The sequence below is a fragment of the Leuciscus leuciscus genome (genome assembly GCF_965113295.1).
Source record: "Leuciscus leuciscus genome assembly, chromosome: 21".
In the NCBI taxonomy this organism is placed as follows: Eukaryota; Metazoa; Chordata; class Actinopteri; order Cypriniformes; family Leuciscidae; genus Leuciscus; species Leuciscus leuciscus.
The window spans coordinates 4,506,808-4,523,057 of NC_138745.1; the positions used below are offsets into that span (position 1 = coordinate 4,506,808).

At 47.2% G+C, this 16,250-nt stretch overlaps 1 protein-coding gene across 1 annotated transcript; it reads right to left on the bottom strand.

Moving 5' to 3' along the window:
• Positions 1 to 2,363: 2,363 nt before the first annotated feature.
• On the bottom strand, positions 2,364 to 3,484 carry LOC309485653 (uncharacterized protein; the record flags this gene model as incomplete). Its single annotated transcript, XM_082152583.1, has 4 exons — positions 3,110 to 3,484; positions 2,955 to 3,022; positions 2,689 to 2,870; positions 2,364 to 2,429 (listed from the first exon to the last, which is right to left on the bottom strand). Exons 1-4 carry the CDS (start codon positions 3,268 to 3,270, stop codon positions 2,364 to 2,366), a joined length of 477 nt encoding a protein of 158 aa, XP_082008709.1. The 5' UTR covers positions 3,271 to 3,484.
• Positions 3,485 to 16,250: the final 12,766 nt, after the last annotated feature.

Consider the following 16,250-nt stretch of genomic DNA (forward strand, 5'->3'; position numbering starts at 1 on the left):
ACAGATTTTTTTTAATTGTTTTATTTGTACTAATTATCAAAATAAAAGATAGTCCTACAAAGCTATTATTACCAGAGCATGTGATCAGAGCAGGTCATTTGACCATTGTTGCCCAGCATGACTATACCAGCACAGTTGGTATAGTCATGCTATAGAACAGCTAGACTCGAGGGCGAACAGCTAGACTCGAGGGCGAAAAACATGAAGAAAACACCAAAAAAAACAACAGCTTGGGCTGTCAATGTGTTTAACGACTGGCTTAAGGCCAAAAATACGTCTGTGGACAAAGTAGAGAGAAACGGGGCAGACGCTTTAAATACCCAGCTGCGGGCTTTCTATGCCACTGTCCGAAACGCATCAGGCGCAGAGTATTCAGTGTCAAGTTTTCTCTCCCTACGAGCTGAACTGAACCGCTATATATCCAAATACAACACCATTGGGCAGTCAGAATTCAATCTGTTCAAGAGTGTTAAGTGCACAGACAGAAGTCTACCACCAAACAGGGATGCCTTGCATAACCACAGCCAGCGGGCAAACTACAGGCAGCCATATACAGAAGGTCCCTGAAGTGACTCTTCTGTATCTGCTGGCAGTTGAAAAGCTGTTCCCAGCCTACTCATTGTGCCTGATGTTCTCCCACCAATGGCACATGGTTGGAAGATTGAGGGAGACTTCTTTGGGATTGACTGGATGACACTTCCCCCAGCCCGTCGGCATCTTGGAGCTTGTGTACTGCTCCTGTAAAAAAAACACAATGTGTCAAAGGGAGATGCACATGCAAATTGAATGAGCTCCCATGTACAGACATGTGTCTTTGTGTGGACTGTGAGAACTTCCCAAATTAGGTATCAGTGTAGGCGTCTTTCTAGCAAGCGGAAAGAGAAATGTAAAATAAGTTTAGTTTTAATTACTTTGTTGTTGTTTGATGATAAAATGTATAACATTAAGGATAAATATTGTAATGTAATGTTATTTAATACATGGCATCTCTTCCATGACTAGCTATTAGGATATCTGCTGTTGATGTAAACCTATTTAATACATGTTATCTCTTCCATGCCTAGCCAGTAACGTTAGGTTGTCTGTAGTTGATGTAATCGTATGTAGCTAGCTAATAACGTTACATCAGAGCCCGTCTACGGAGAGCCTGGCCACTCCCTATTAAGTTCTATTGTACCGAATTGTGGTTGTAGTTCCACCAGAGTTCCACTGGGGGCGATCGCCCATGAGTGCAAAATGAATTGGATTCTATGGGACTAGACGGCTAAATTTGTCTCTTTCACCCGATTGCTGTTGAGAAATCTCAGATTTGATTGTAGGTTTTGCAAGTTCAACATGGGTTATAGGTCGAAAGTTGAATTAACGAGTACTTATGTCCTTTCGATTTCTTACAGGTTGAGTTGTTGTTGCCCATAACACATTAGCATTCTGCTAATGAACACTGATTGGTCAGTGAAGGACTGATTACGACCAGAGATGACGCTTGATGGCATCGTGGCATCCGAAGCGGGACCAGAAACAAACAAAACAAAAACTCTTCTAGCACGTGTATTTACATTTACATTTACATTTAGCTGACGCTTTTATCCAAAGCAACTTACAATTGCTATACATGTCAGAGGTCGCACGCCTCTGGAGCAACTAGGGGTTAAGTGTCTTGCTCAGGGACACATTGGTGTCTCACAGTGGATTCGAACCCGGGTCTCTCACACCAAAGGCATGTGTCTTATCCATTGCGCCACCACCACCTCTTACCTGTGTCAGCTGTGTTGTCGATGCCTCGAGAGAAAAGAAAGTGCAGAGCGCGAAAGCACCAAAGTGACTGAAGGATTGCCGTAAAGCAGTATCTCTGGTCGTACGATGTGTATGACGTCATTGACACTTTAAAAGACTTTTTAAAGCAAATAAGTGACTCTAAAAAAATAAAAACACCCAACAATGTGTAATTTCTTTGCATCTCCTTTCGAATACAACATTCAAATTACTAGACAAAAAATTATATCCTGAGAAAAGTGGATTTTGAGGGGTATAGCGCCATAGACCTCCATTCATTCTGCACTCGTCCTGTGAGCGCCCTCATATGGAACCAGAGTGGAACTGCAACCAGTTCAGAAGCCGGAAGTTTACTGAGAGTGGAGTTCTCCCCTTATTAGACATTCTCTGGTTACCTGTTATCTCTTCCATGACTAGTTATTAGGTGATGTAGCTAGTAGACGTAAACTTGGAGTGGAACAGAAATTATTAGCGAGCGCCTCAGATCGCGTTTTGCCCTAAAATACTCCTATAACTGCAATGGAAACAAAATGGGCCTTACAAAGTGTTGCACTTTCTTCCCTTTTGATGTAAAGTTAGAAAAAGTCCACTTACTGCACATATTTCAGCCACCACTTTCTTGGGAACAGGTAAAAGTGTTGGTGTATTGTGTAAAACTGCACAAAAGAGGAAACACAATGGCATTACAATGAACTACACTATATGAACAAATATGATCAATAACTCATGGCAAAATATTATTACATTTAAGTTCAGCAGTTTTCACCTTCACAAGTCAAAGCAATTGATCACTACGTACTCAATATTTAACAGTTGGAATGACTGTACCAGCCATTTGGATTATATAGGCCTACTTAATTTAATGCAGCAAAAAATTATTTTACAGTGTAGCAAGATAATTTAAAGCTCATTTACCAGTAATGAAGGTGTTGCTGCTACTGGTCCCTGGCTGTTGGTCTGAGGAAGAGATGCCCCCGGGATGCCCTCCACAATGGGTCGGTTCACATTTAACCCCAGGGCCAGCTCTTCTGCTGGGGTATAATGTGGGGGTGCAGGACCACCATCTGTTTCTTTCAGCTCAGCATTTTTCTTGGTTGCTGTTATAAACAGACAAACACATCATTTAACAGTGTTTTTCTTTTGTAAAAGAGACAAAGAACAGTAGAAGTAGAAAAGATTACCATTTTGAAGAATATTCTTGTACTTCACTTTTACTTGTTCCCATGTTCTAGTGGGTCCTGAGGTGGCTCTGACATTAAGCAATTATGAAATTATTAAAATACAAGAATATATATACTGTAATAAGTGATAGAACCATAACATGGTGAGCACTTACGCATTTAATTTGTCTGCTACTTTTTGCCAGCCCTCTCTCCTGGCTTTTGCACACTTTGAGGTGTTCCCTGGCGTTTTAATTAAGCTTTCATATTCTGCATAACCTTCAAGCAATAACTCTTGCTCTGCTGCGGAGAAAAACTGTGCGCGCTCTTTGGCCATGGTGAGCAGCGTTGCTGATCAATGTTTCTACTATCGATACATATCCCCTTTTAAACCAGTGCATGAACGCGCAATTATCTCAGATAACTCAATCCAGCTATACTACTCATAACTGGCAGGTGTGTTCGAAGAACCTAATTAGCCAGATCATGATTAGGCCGATGATATCATCTTGGATGTCTCATTTGATCTCGGATGTTTTAAGCAACGTACGAAGAACGGGCCCCTGAACCACCAAGACGGCAAAAAACACTACAACAAATACTAAAGCATGAGTTTCAGAAATGTTTGACTGCTATTTTATATTTTAGAGGCAGTAGATGGAGCCAGAGAACAGCTAATGGAGGTCCTGTGTCCTCACTGGAGTCACAGATGAGCTATTGAGTTGACTTGTGAGATTGAGAAGCTCTTGTGAGAAAAGAGTTTGTTGAACAACACTGGGACTCCTGCTAATAATAATAAAGCTAATAGATGAAAGCTCACTGCCACAGTCAATCAAACGCCAAAAGATGTGTCTCTGAATGGAGGAACCGCTATATTCACACTATATCTCTAATGACCGTGTGTGTTTGTGTGAGTAGGTTAGTACAGCGGGCTCTTTGCCACTGGTGGGCGTGTCTGTGAGGGGCGTGGCCTGGGAGCAGAAGAGCTCAGATGAAGCTTTTACTTTTATCACTCACATGCCCATCATTATAGCATTGAAAGAGAAATGAAACATGGTTCCCCTGATTTGAATCAATGTGTTAAAAATTAGATCTATACAAAAATACTGCACATTTAATTTGGCGATGTCACTTTGTTAAGAAAGACTACGCGCCTGCACACATATATATTCAAACGCACATACCTATAGACTAAACACAATTTTTTCTTGGACTTAATGTGCCCATATGTTTTGTTCTAATTCATGTACTAAAGTATGCAAACTAGGAATGAGAGTGTCCCACCATAAAGACTTCCTTCATCAACGAGAGTCAGCATGATGATCACACTCTCCATCAGCTGGACCAGCGTGGACATGCATACTGATCTCTTCAGCAGGGTGGATTTGATTTCTGCAGCGTCAATATTTTGCAACCATTCAGCTTCAACTTTTACAGTTGAAGAAAAGTGAGCAGGGCTGCGTGATGAACCGAAATTAAAACTTAATTTGTCGTTTGGCTTAGTGCGATTATCAAGTTGCAAAGGCTGTGAATTAATTCAATGAATATACGCGCTGTGTGTTTCAGAGTGAAGCGCAGCACTGTGTTTTCAGGATATCGGTTCAGAGGTTAATGCAGGCACTAACAGTTTGAAATTCAACATGCATCAACTATAGACAGTTTTACAGTTACAATTATTTTTATTATATTTTTCTTAAATATTACATTTTGCAATAAGTCTCAGTGAAAGATTACAATATTAATATTTCATATTGTTTAATTATTTTATTTAAATAATAATTATATTTATTAAAATTAGTGTTGTTATATTTTCCTGAATATTCAACATTTGTATTTTAAAGTAAAATATTACATTAGCAATTTTTCTTATTTTCTTTAATATTTTATTTGAATAATATATTTTTTTAATTCTAATTACTAGTGTACTGTAAAATACAATTAATTATTAATATTATTCAAATAAAATATAAAAACAAAATAAGAAATATTGCTATTGTAATATTGTACTGTAAAATAAAAATAAAACATTTCTTATTTTGATTAATATTTTATTTGAATACCATAATTGTAAATTGTAGTAATATTAAAATAATAAATATTAGTATTACTGTTATTATTATTATTTTAATGTCATATTGATATATAATCAAAATTTGTTTGGCCAAATGGTGCAGCCCTACAAACAATCATATCAATCCTGGGCTTGGGAGAAAAAAAAATCCCTCAAATCATGCAGCCCTACATGTTAATCGGTGTTTACCCTATTAAGGTGAGTGATAATGAATTTAGCTCTTAGTTCTTCCATGGAAACACAAATGGTACATGACAAACGGCTCTGGGGGAAATGCATGTGCCAACATTTCCTACACATTCAAGTCTGGACTTACCCATCACCAGCAGAGTACAGACTTTTAAGTGTGTGAACTAATTACAGGACTCTCTACCCACAATGCCTTTGTCAGGACGTACAGTGGAGGCTGGTGGTCGAGGTCGAGCTGCTTCTGTAGGTGTCAGCACTGGTTTGCTGGTACACACATGTAAAAGCAGCAAAACATGAGCAGCTGTGAATTTACAGTTCCCTTTCGTAGTCACTCCGAGTTACGTCGGATGACGACGAATGGGGTTTCGCTTAGAAAGCCTATCATCTTCGAGTATATAAAACGAGCCTATGGCAAAGAAATGCCATGGGTCTGCGGAATTTGCATTGCGTAACTCCGCCCCACCCTGGGGGTATATAAGGAAGCTTCGGAGCCAAGTTCAGCACTTCACTCCACAGCCAATTCCTGAGTATTCTCTATTCTCTTCGAGACGAGCCTCTCTCCAGGTGTTGGTGTGACAGCGAGTTCCAGCGAGTGCACATTCCCTGCTTATCTGTGCAGTGATTTGCCAGAGTTTGTGTGTTCATCTCCCTGGTCACTTGTGGAGAAAAACTCTTTTCTAAAAGAGCTTGCACGTGGCACGTCTTTTTAAAAATGCCTCGCCCGTGCACTTCTGGTTGCGGTCTATTCATTTCTGACTCTGATGGGCACAATCGCTGTCTTGTGTGTCTGGGTATCGAGCACGCTAAGGCAGCGTTTGTGGATGAGTCATGTTCCCATTGCGGTCGAGACTCAATGACGTTCATGGTAGAGTCCCCTCATCCGCACCCCGATCTACGAGCTCCGCGAGAGCTGGTACTTCGGCTAGCGGCCAGGGTGACCTGAGGGTTACGGTGTGGAACAAAGCGGCGACTATTCCACGCTCCACACCGTCCTCTAGCGCCGTGCAACCCGTGAGTGTTCCGAATGAGCCTGCAGTACAGTCCTCTGACTTGCCGCGGGTCTCATTCGGCGCTCCAGAGGAAGATACGATGTTGATCGCTGCATCACAAGGTGGGCAGGAGTCCTCGGGAGAGGAAGATTCGGCTGTGCTGCCACCTTCGGGTGTCCCAGCATTGCCCGAGTCTGATCCCGAGCTGACGGCCATGCTGTCTCGGGCAGCCGCGGCCATTGGTCTCGAGTGGTCTCCACCACCCGGTCCAGTGCGTTCGCGGTTGGACGATTGGTTTTTGGGTGCGGCCGCTGATCCCCGTCAGCGTCCAACCCCAATGCCTTTCTTCCCGGACGTGCATGAGGAGGTCACGAGGTCCTGGAGGGCACCCTTGTCTTTCCGCGATCGCTCGGCGGCCTCCTCCGCCTTGCCTCCTCTCGATCAGGCGGCTGCCAAAGGGTACACTGGGGTTCCCCAGGTTGAACGCTCTGTGGCCATGCAATTGTGTCCCCAGAGTGCTTCTTCCCGCGGCGACCCTAAGCACCCCTCCAAGGCCTGTAGGTTCTCCTCCACCCTTGTGGCGAAGGCCTATAGAGCTGCGGGGCAGGCGGCCTCCTCACTGCATGCCATGGCGACACTCCAGGTCTACCAGGCCCAGATGTTGCGTGACATGCACGAGGGGAGGACTGACCCAGGGCTCTTTGATGAGCTGCGTGCCGCCACCGACCTCGCTCTCCGGGCAACGAAGGTGACCGCACGCTCCCTGGGTCAGGTGATGTCCACTTGCGTGGTCCAGGAGAGACACCTGTGGCTCAACCTGGCTGATATGCGGGAGGCCGAGCGAACCCGGTTCCTCGACACCCCCATATCCCAGGCTGGCCTCTTCGGCGGAGCAGTCGAGGACTTTGCCCAGCAGTTCTCGGCTGCCCAGAAGCAGACTGAGGCTCTCAAACATGTCCTGCCCCGACGGCCCGCTGCTGCCTCCATCCAGCCGTCGGCACAGGCGCCTCAGCCCGCTCGCCGCCGGGGATGCCCTCCTGCGGTTCCCCCCCCTCCCGCACGGCCCCAGCAGCAGCCTTCATCCGGGCCGCCTCGTGGAGGAAGCCGCAGGAAGGCGTCACAGCCCCCTCCAGCCCCGCGCCCCGCTAAACGCCAGGCCAAGCGGCGCTCCTGAGACGGGCTGCTCAGAGATGGCTTCCAGTTCTGTGCAGGAGATGGTAGCAGGGCCGCTCCTTCCCCCGGTGGAGGGCCGGGGGAGAATCCTTGGTTTTCCCACCCTCGCTGCTCGTCCCTCGACGGGCAGCACTAGGGCTGTCAACGAATATTCTAAATTCGAATATATATTCAAATAGTTTTAAAAAACAGAAATTCGAACGTGAAAATTAATATTCGAATGTGAATTTCGAATATGGAAAAACACGCCCGCGGAAGCAGAGGCGCGGCTGTCTGCTTTGCGAGTGGGCGCGCGCACTGCCTGAGGGACAGGTCACACGAGTCGCACTGTCTAGCACAGCGTCACTGCTGAAAGTTGACAGTGCACTAAAAGACAATGGAATAAATTGCAGTCAGTTTTTCTTTTTTTTTTATACAAGCACCAATAATGTAAGTAGCCTTTTTCTTTTTTAATAGCACTTTATTTTTTATGAACCTCAGGGTAAAAGATCTTTGTTGTCACATTTCTCGGAATTGTGTGCCTCATTTTATTTAAAGTTAAACAGAAAAGTTCCATGTTTACCACAGCACAGCTCGCTCGGAGCGTTCAATGTCGGTTCTATACTGTAAAACTTCAATTAATGTTAATACATTTGTTTCAATCACTGAATGAAGCCTGCTATATTTGGGGCAAGAGTCACGACCTTAAATTGCTTGCACAAAACTCTTGATCAGCACTCAACATGTGCTTATTGTTGTTCATTTAAACCGTTATGAGCAGAGAGAGCGTGAGCGCGAGGGCGCGCGAGAGAGAGAGAGAGAGAGAGAGTGCCTGCGAGTGAGCGAGACTGAGGTCTGCGGTCTTGGCCATTAGTTTATTTACTTGGTTTTGTGTTGGTAATACATTGTCAAATATGTTTAAACTTAAATGAACTACCTATACAAGTTATGTATGTCTCTTTGTATTAATTTGTCCTGTTATTGACGTAATGCGCGTCATTGAAAAAATGCGCAACCAGATGTTCGAATAGTTCGAATATTCGTGTGTTTTTTTAGAGGGAATATTCGAACGTCATTTTTGAGCAATTTTGACAGCCCTAGGCAGCACCCTAATGTGGTTAAAGACAGAACTGACATACCCATCTCTGAGCACACAGAGTTCTCGGATGACAGTGCGCGTCGCTCACGGGCCTCGTCCCCCTCTGTCGCCAGAGCATGCCCCTGTGGAACGCTGGTCCTCCCCTGGCCTCCTCTGGCAGGACGCGGCTAATGACCGTGCCCCCGCACCGGGCCGCTATGCCACCCACGCCTGGGCCGGTCATTCCGCCCCGCTGCACCACCAAGGGTACGTCTGTGGTCCGCATGACCCCGCTGGTACAGTTCTTGGGAGCCTGGTTAGAGCTTCCCAGACTGTCCCGCTGGGTCGCGAGGACCATCAGGCTCGGCTACGCGATTCAGTTCGCGCGATCTCCTCCCCGTTTCAGGGGAGTCCGCTTCACGATGGTCGGTGGCAATGCCCCTGTCATGAGAGCGGAGGTCGCCACCCTACTGGCGAAGGGTGCGATCGAGATTGTCCCTCCTGCCGAAATGAAGTCCGGCTTCTACAGCCCCTACTTCATTGTACCAAATAAAACCGTTGGGTTACGACCAATCCTGGACCTGCGCGTCTTGAACCGCTCCCTTCACAGGATGCCGTTCAAGATGCTCACGGCCAAACGCATTTTCGAATGCGTGCGGCCGCAGGATTGGTTTGCAGCGATCGACCTGAAGGACGCCTACTTCCATGTCTCCATTCTTCCTCGACACAGACCGTTCTTACGGTTTGCTTTCGAGGGGCAGGCATACCAGTACGCGGTTCTCCCTTTCGGGCTAGCCCTGTCTCCTCGCGTCTTCACGAAGGTCGTCGAGGCAGCCCTTGTTCCCCTACGCGAACACGGGGTTCGCATCCTGAACTATCTCGACGACTGGCTGATCCTAGCTCACTCTCGAGACCAGGTTTGCGAACACAGGGACCTAGTGCTCCGGCACCTAGCTCGTCTGGGCCTTCGGGTCAACTGGGAGAAGAGCAAACTCTGCCCCGTGCAGAGGATCTCTTTTCTCGGTATGGAAATCGACTCGGTCGCCATGTGCGCGCAGCTTACGAGCGAGCGCGCGCAGTCACTGCTGACTTGCCTTCGTCAATTCGAGGGCAAGAGTGCGGTTCCACTGAAATTATTTCAGAGGCTCCTGGGGCATATGGCATATGAGACCGCTTCAGCTTTGGCTTCGCGATCGAGTCCCGAGGTGGGCATGGCAACACGGCACGCTCCGAGTCCCAGTGACTCCGACCTGCCGTCAGACCTTCACCCCGTGGTCGAGCCTCAGTTTTCTTCGGGCTGGTGTGCCCTTAGAACGAGCTTCCAGGCATGTTGTTGTATCAACAGATGCCTCCACCACGGCCTGGGGCGCCATGTGCAATGGACATGCTGCCGCGGGCTCCTGGACAGGACCCCAGCGCCTTTTGCATGTCAATTGCCTCGAGTTGCTGGCTGTACGTCTCGCCCTGCACCGCTTCCGTGCGTTGCTCAGGGGCCAGCACGTACTAGTCCGATCAGACAATACCGCGACAGTAGCGTACATCAACCGACAAGGTGGTCTACGCTCCCGCCGTATGTCGCAACTCGCCCGCCACCTCCTCATATGGAGTCAGAAGCATCTGAGGTCGCTTCGAGCCATTTATATCCCGGGAGACCTGAACCGTGCGGCCGACGAGCTGTCTCGGCTTCGGCCTCTCGCTGGAGAATGGAGACTCCATCCCCAGTCGGTTCAGCTGATTTGGGATCAGTTCGGGGACGCTCAGATAGATCTGTTTGCCTCCCACGACTCGTCCCATTGCGACCTGTTTTATTCCCTGACCGAGGGCACGCTCGGCACGGATGCACTGGCGCACAGCTGGCCGCAGGGCCGCAAGTATGCGTTTCCCCCAGTGAGCCTTCTTGCGCAGACCTTGCGCAAGATCAGGGAGGACGAGGAGCAGGTGATTTTGGTTGCCCCGTATTGGCCCAACCGCACCTGGTTCCCAGAACTAGTACTCCTCGCGACAGCACCTCCCTGGCCTATTCCTCTGAGGAAGGACCTGCTTTCTCAGGGACGGGGCACCCTGTGGCACCCTCACCCCGATCTTTGGAACCTCCACGTGTGGCTCCTGGACGGGATGAGGTAGGTTTGAGTACCCTACCACCAGCGGTGGTGGCTACCATCACTTCCGCTAGAGCATTGTCCACGAGACATGCCTATGCATTGAAGTGGAACCTCTTCGTCAACTGGTGTTCTTCTAAACATCAAGAACCCACGAAATGCCCGATCAGTGTCGTGCTTTCCTTCCTGCAAGAAGGGTTGGAGCGAAGGCTGTCTCCCTCCACCCTGAAAGTGTATGTTGCCGCCATTGCCGCACATCACGACGCAGTTGATGGTAAGTCTTTGGGAAAGCACGACCTGATCATCAGGTTCCTGAGAGGAGCGAGGAGACAGAATCCTCCTCGCCCTCCTCTCGTTCCCTCTTGGGACCTCTCAGTGGTTTTAACTGCCCTGCAGAGTGCTCCCTTTGAGCCTCTGCAATCAGTGGAGCTTAAGTTCCTGTCGATGAAGACAGCGCTCCTGGTTGCATTGGCCTCCATCAAGAGGGTAGGGGACCTGCAGGCATTCTCGGTTGACGAAGCGTGCCTGGAATTCGGGCCGGCTAACTCTCACGTGATCCTGAGACCCCGGCCTGGATATGTGCACAAGGTTCCCACCACTCCCTTTCGAGACCAGGTGATGAACCTGCAAGCCCTGCCTTTGGAGGAGGCAGACCCAGCCTTGGCACTGCTCTGTCCAGTACGCGCCCTCCGTGCTTACGTAGACAGAACGCAGTGTTTCAGGACCTCTGACCAGCTCTTTGTCTGTCATGGTGGGAAGCTGAAGGGAAAGGCTCTCTCCAAGCAAAGGTTGTCTCACTGGATAGTGGACGCCATTGCTTTGGCTTACCAGCAGCAAGGTCGACCATGCCCCCTTGGTGTGACGGCCCACTCCACCCGGAGTGTGGCATCCTCTTGGGCTCTAGCGCATGGCACCTCGCTAACAGACATCTGCAGAGCTGCAGGCTGGGCGACACCTAACACATTCGCGAGATTCTACAATCTCCGAGTGGAGCCAGTTTCTTCTCGTGTACTCGCTTCAACTAGCCGGTACTAGATTCTGCTCAGGTGTCTTCGCTTGCTCGCCATTCCTCTCCTCGGACGGGATACGTGCGATATTCTCCTCAGGTGAGCCTCATAAGCCCTGAGTCTCCTCCAGCACTGTTGACGTCAACGCCAGAGTTATGCCACCGGCAGCTTCGCGCTTGGCTAGGTGCCTCCATGTGCATGGTTCCCCCTCTGGGCAACCCCCACATGTGTATTTCCACTGTAAGCCTCCTTGAGCATGTGTCTTTCCCTCGGCAAGCCACCTTGCCACCCCTGGGGTTGAAATATTCCACCTGCGGCTGGACACCCCAGTGTTTCTCCATATGCAGCCATCCGGGGTCATATGTGTATTCCAAGTCCCCCCCTTCGGGTTGGGCATGATTGCATATTTCCACTGAGATATGCTTCCCAGTGTACCTTGGTATTCCTGTGTTAAGTAGGAATCCTTCGTCCGTGCCAGTCTCACGACAGGGAGCTCAGACTTACGCAGGGCACTGGAAGACAGTCGAGAGGTGGCGTGATTACACTGGGAACCCCATTCGTCGTCATCCGACGTAACTCGGAGTGACTACGAAAGGGAACGTCTCGGTTACGTATGTAACCCTCGTTCCCTGAGTAGGGAACGGAGACGTTACGTCTCCCTGCCACTTCCGCTGTACCGCTGGAACGCCTGAGTTCAGTCTCGGCTCCTCAGCGAAGACATATCTGCATGTTGCAGCGTACTTCCTTATATACCCCCAGGGTGGGGCGGAGTTACGCAATGCAAATTCCGCAGACCCATGGCATTTCTTTGCCATAGGCTCGTTTTATATACTCGAAGATGATAGGCTTTCTAAGCGAAACCCCATTCGTCGTCATCCGACGTAACGTCTCCGTTCCCTACTCAGGGAACGAGGGTTACATACGTAACCGAGACGTTCTTCAATGTAATCTTAACAGTATGTTACTGTTATTAATAATGCACTGAATTAAAACCTGAGATAACTCATTTCATTTGAGGAAATTGATTGGTCAAATGCCATTAAATATTTATACTCCACTAAGAAAAAGACTTAAATGAGTTAAAGGTGCTCGAAGCGATGTCACGCGTTTTTTAGGCCAAAACATATTTTGTCACATGCAGCAGAGGGTCTAATTAGTTGAAAAATTTAACAAAAATATCATCAATGCATCAGCAAATACACAGTCACTGCCTTTAAATAAAGCATCATGTAGCAAAACGTACTCGCTTACTTTCGTAACCTCGGTTCCCTGACAGATAAGGGGAACGAGTATTGCGTTGCAAACGCTATGGGAAAACTCCTTTTCTCGAGAATATTGAAGCCTTTATTTTAAAACGCAGTGCAGCTGCACAGCGAGCACATCATAGCTGGAGCATGCTGATTGGCTGTGCTGCGGCAACAGCACAAACCTATGGCGATCCAGCAAGAACGCGTGATCCAATCAGAGTGCTTGCTCGCCTTGAGCGCGCCAACATGGGCGTGGCTGAAGGGTATAAATTCCGCAGAATATCGCCATAGAGACAGGTTAAATCGACTGAAGCGAAGCACCTGACATGAGCAAAATAGCATGGCTGGCCATGCAATACTCATTCCCTTTTCTCTCAGGGAACCGAGGTTACGTAAGTAACCGAGTACGTTCCCTTTCGAGAACGATTCACTCGTATTGTGTTGCAAACGCTATGGGAACCCATTTTAAAACGCCGTGCTATTAGCAGATGACTACTCTGAAGATGTCCAGGGAGGCCCGGGACCAAAACAGAGTAGTCCGAACCATTGTAGACCAGAAGTGTCGGGTCCTAGGATGTTATATACTGCATATAGTGATAAGTGCAGAGTGCCACCGTGGGGGAGCCTCAGATATATAGGTCTGGACCCGTAGGGGCCAGGGTCTTAGATGGAAAGGACTCGTGCCTGCAAGGCAGGAACCTCTAAGTTATAGAATTTTGCAAATGTGGACGGAGCAGACCAGCCGGCCGCCGCACAAATGTCTTCTATAGGAACTCCACTGGACCATGCCCAAGAGGAAGCCATACCTCTTGTGGAGTGGGCTCTTACACCTATGGGGCACGGAAGGCCCATAGAAGCGTAGGCCAGAGATAGCATCAACTATCCATCTTGACAGTCTGTGTTTCGTGACCGGAGAACCCTTGGTGCGGCCACCGAAACAGACAAAGAGCTGTTCTGACTGCCTGAACAGGGCAGAACGCTCTAGATAAATTCTCAAAGCCCTAACGGAGCAGAGTATGTATGTGTAGCAGTACTGTTTACTTCTGTCGGGATTACTTAATATGAGAGGGGAGTGCCCTTTAATTGCGTTCCTTCGGTAATATATAATTGTGTCTCTATGGGTGTGCGTTCTCTATGCGTCATTGAGCGAGTCACCGTGTTTCCGGCGGGACGCGGGAATATTTGTAAGGTAGGAGCTGTTGGCAGTGATTGTAGCGTGTCTGGTTCGTTGGGTTGTCTCACAGGGATTCCATGGGTTTTTGTTAAAGGGTGGACAGAGGAGCTTTGCGGGATGCCTTAAATTTTATCTGTTTCCATGGATGTGTGTTTAATACGCAGTTTTGGTGCTGTGTGAATCGCACTACAGGTATGTTTTGACTGAGTTGATAACCATATGATCGTTAGTAGCCGGGCTGGCCAAATTCATATTTTTTGTGTGTGCTGTATTTTATATTTAAAGGATTAGTTCACCCCAAAATGAAAATTTCCTAATAATTTACTCACCCCAATGCCATCCAAGATATCCATGTCTTTCTTTCCTCAGTGGGAGAGAAATTATGTTTTTTGAGGAAAACATTTCTGGATTTTTCTTCTAACAATGGACTTCATTGGTCAGCCATCATTTTTAAGTCCAAATCAATGCAGTTTCAAAAGTCTTTGAAGTGTTTAAATGGGCTGTACACGATCACAGCTGAAGAAGAGGTTGTTATCAAGCGAAACGATAGGTCATTTAAAAAAAAAAATATATAATTTATAGACTTTTTACCTTCAATAGTTCGGATTGAGCTGATCAACAAACGGACAGGGAACTACGTCATCACATTGAAAGGTCGCGCCGGCGCCAGCGGAAGTACCGCCCCACTATTTACAATGCGACCATACGTAGGAGGATAGTTCAAATAGTATTGTTCAAAATCGTCTGCCATCATTCTTTTACCTTTTTTTGTTGAAGAGCGTTTGTCTCGTTTGTCTTAGTCTTCGTACAGTCGCATTGTAAACAGTGGGGCGGTACTTCCACTGGCGTGACCTTTCAACGTGATGACGTAGTTCCCTGTCCGTTTGTTGATCAGCTCAATCCGAACTATTCAAGGTAAAAAGTCTATAAATTATCATTTTTGTTTGAAAATGACCTATCGTTTCGCTAGATAACAACCTCTTCTTCAGCTGTGATCGCGTACAGCCCATTTAAACACTTCAAAGACTTTTGAAACTGCATTGATTTGGACTTAAAAACGATGGTGACCAATGAAGTCCATTGTTAGAAGAAAAATCCAGAAATGTTTTCCTCAAAAAACATAATTTCTCTCCCACTGAGGAAAGAAAGACATGGATATATTGGATGGCACTGGGGTGAGTAAATTATTAGGAAATGTTCATTTTGGGGTGAACTAATCCTTTAAGGGGCAGGCCGACGTGCAAGGGACGTTTCAGTGGGCTCTGGGTTTCATCTAAACCTCGGTGCGGATGCTCCTCTTGCTGTCTGCTTTGTTTTTGCTGCCTGTTTCGACATCATCGGACTTGTCAACGTGACTATATCCTGTTTCCGGGGTTTGAGGGAGACAGGACCGTACGAGTTTGTCTGCTCTATTGAACCGGCAGATGAGCGCCATTAACTCTGTTTCAGCTCGCGTGTAGACGCGCTTTGCCTGGTCCCTTCTCCATTGTTTGCGTTCATGGTGTTTAACACACTCAATCAGCTGGACCGTTGATTGTGGGCCGTTGGCGTGGTGCCTTCACCATCGATTATGTGCTGTGAGTAACCAATTTGATTCAAAAGCCTTTAGTGGCGTTCAAATATTAGATCAGCCACCTACCTGTCACCATTCCTTTCTGCAGTTTGTTTTCTTTAAACATTATTTGATTTTTCTGTGAGTTGATTGTTGTTGTGTGGTTTATATCTTCCTTATTGATTTGAGTTGTGCTGGGATTATTATCAATGTACATATTTTGTGTGTGATTTAAGTCTTTCTTGTTTATTTCTTATTTGTGGCCGACCTATTGAATATGTTTCTTTTTGTGACATTGTTGGCTGCTTTTGCCCATTTCTGTCCATCCTAGAATCGGTTGTCGGGGTGACCGGACGCGGCACCTCGATTCGATGAGCCGAACTGATGTGGTGAACTCTTAAAATTGTGTCTTAGATTGCCTGTCGTTCTGGTTAATGTTTTTTTTTATATAACTGGTTTAGCATGTGTGTGTGTTTTGTGTTACTTTTTCTTATTTCTTTTCTCTTCAGAATTGGGTCAGCCAGTTGCAGAGGATAAGCGCCTCTTCCCGATTGTGGTGGTGGGTTCTTTGCCTGAATGCTGTGCTCACAGTGAGGTGTGGCGTGAGTGTGCACGTACTGTATGATTGCTGTGTCCTTTCTGTCCAGGCGGGCCAGCGCCCAATTCTGAAGTGAGCGTTCGTGTGTTATTTTGTGTGGATTCTTTTTGATTTATTGGTGTTTTGTGTTTTAACTTTTATTGATGAGGAAATAAAGTTTT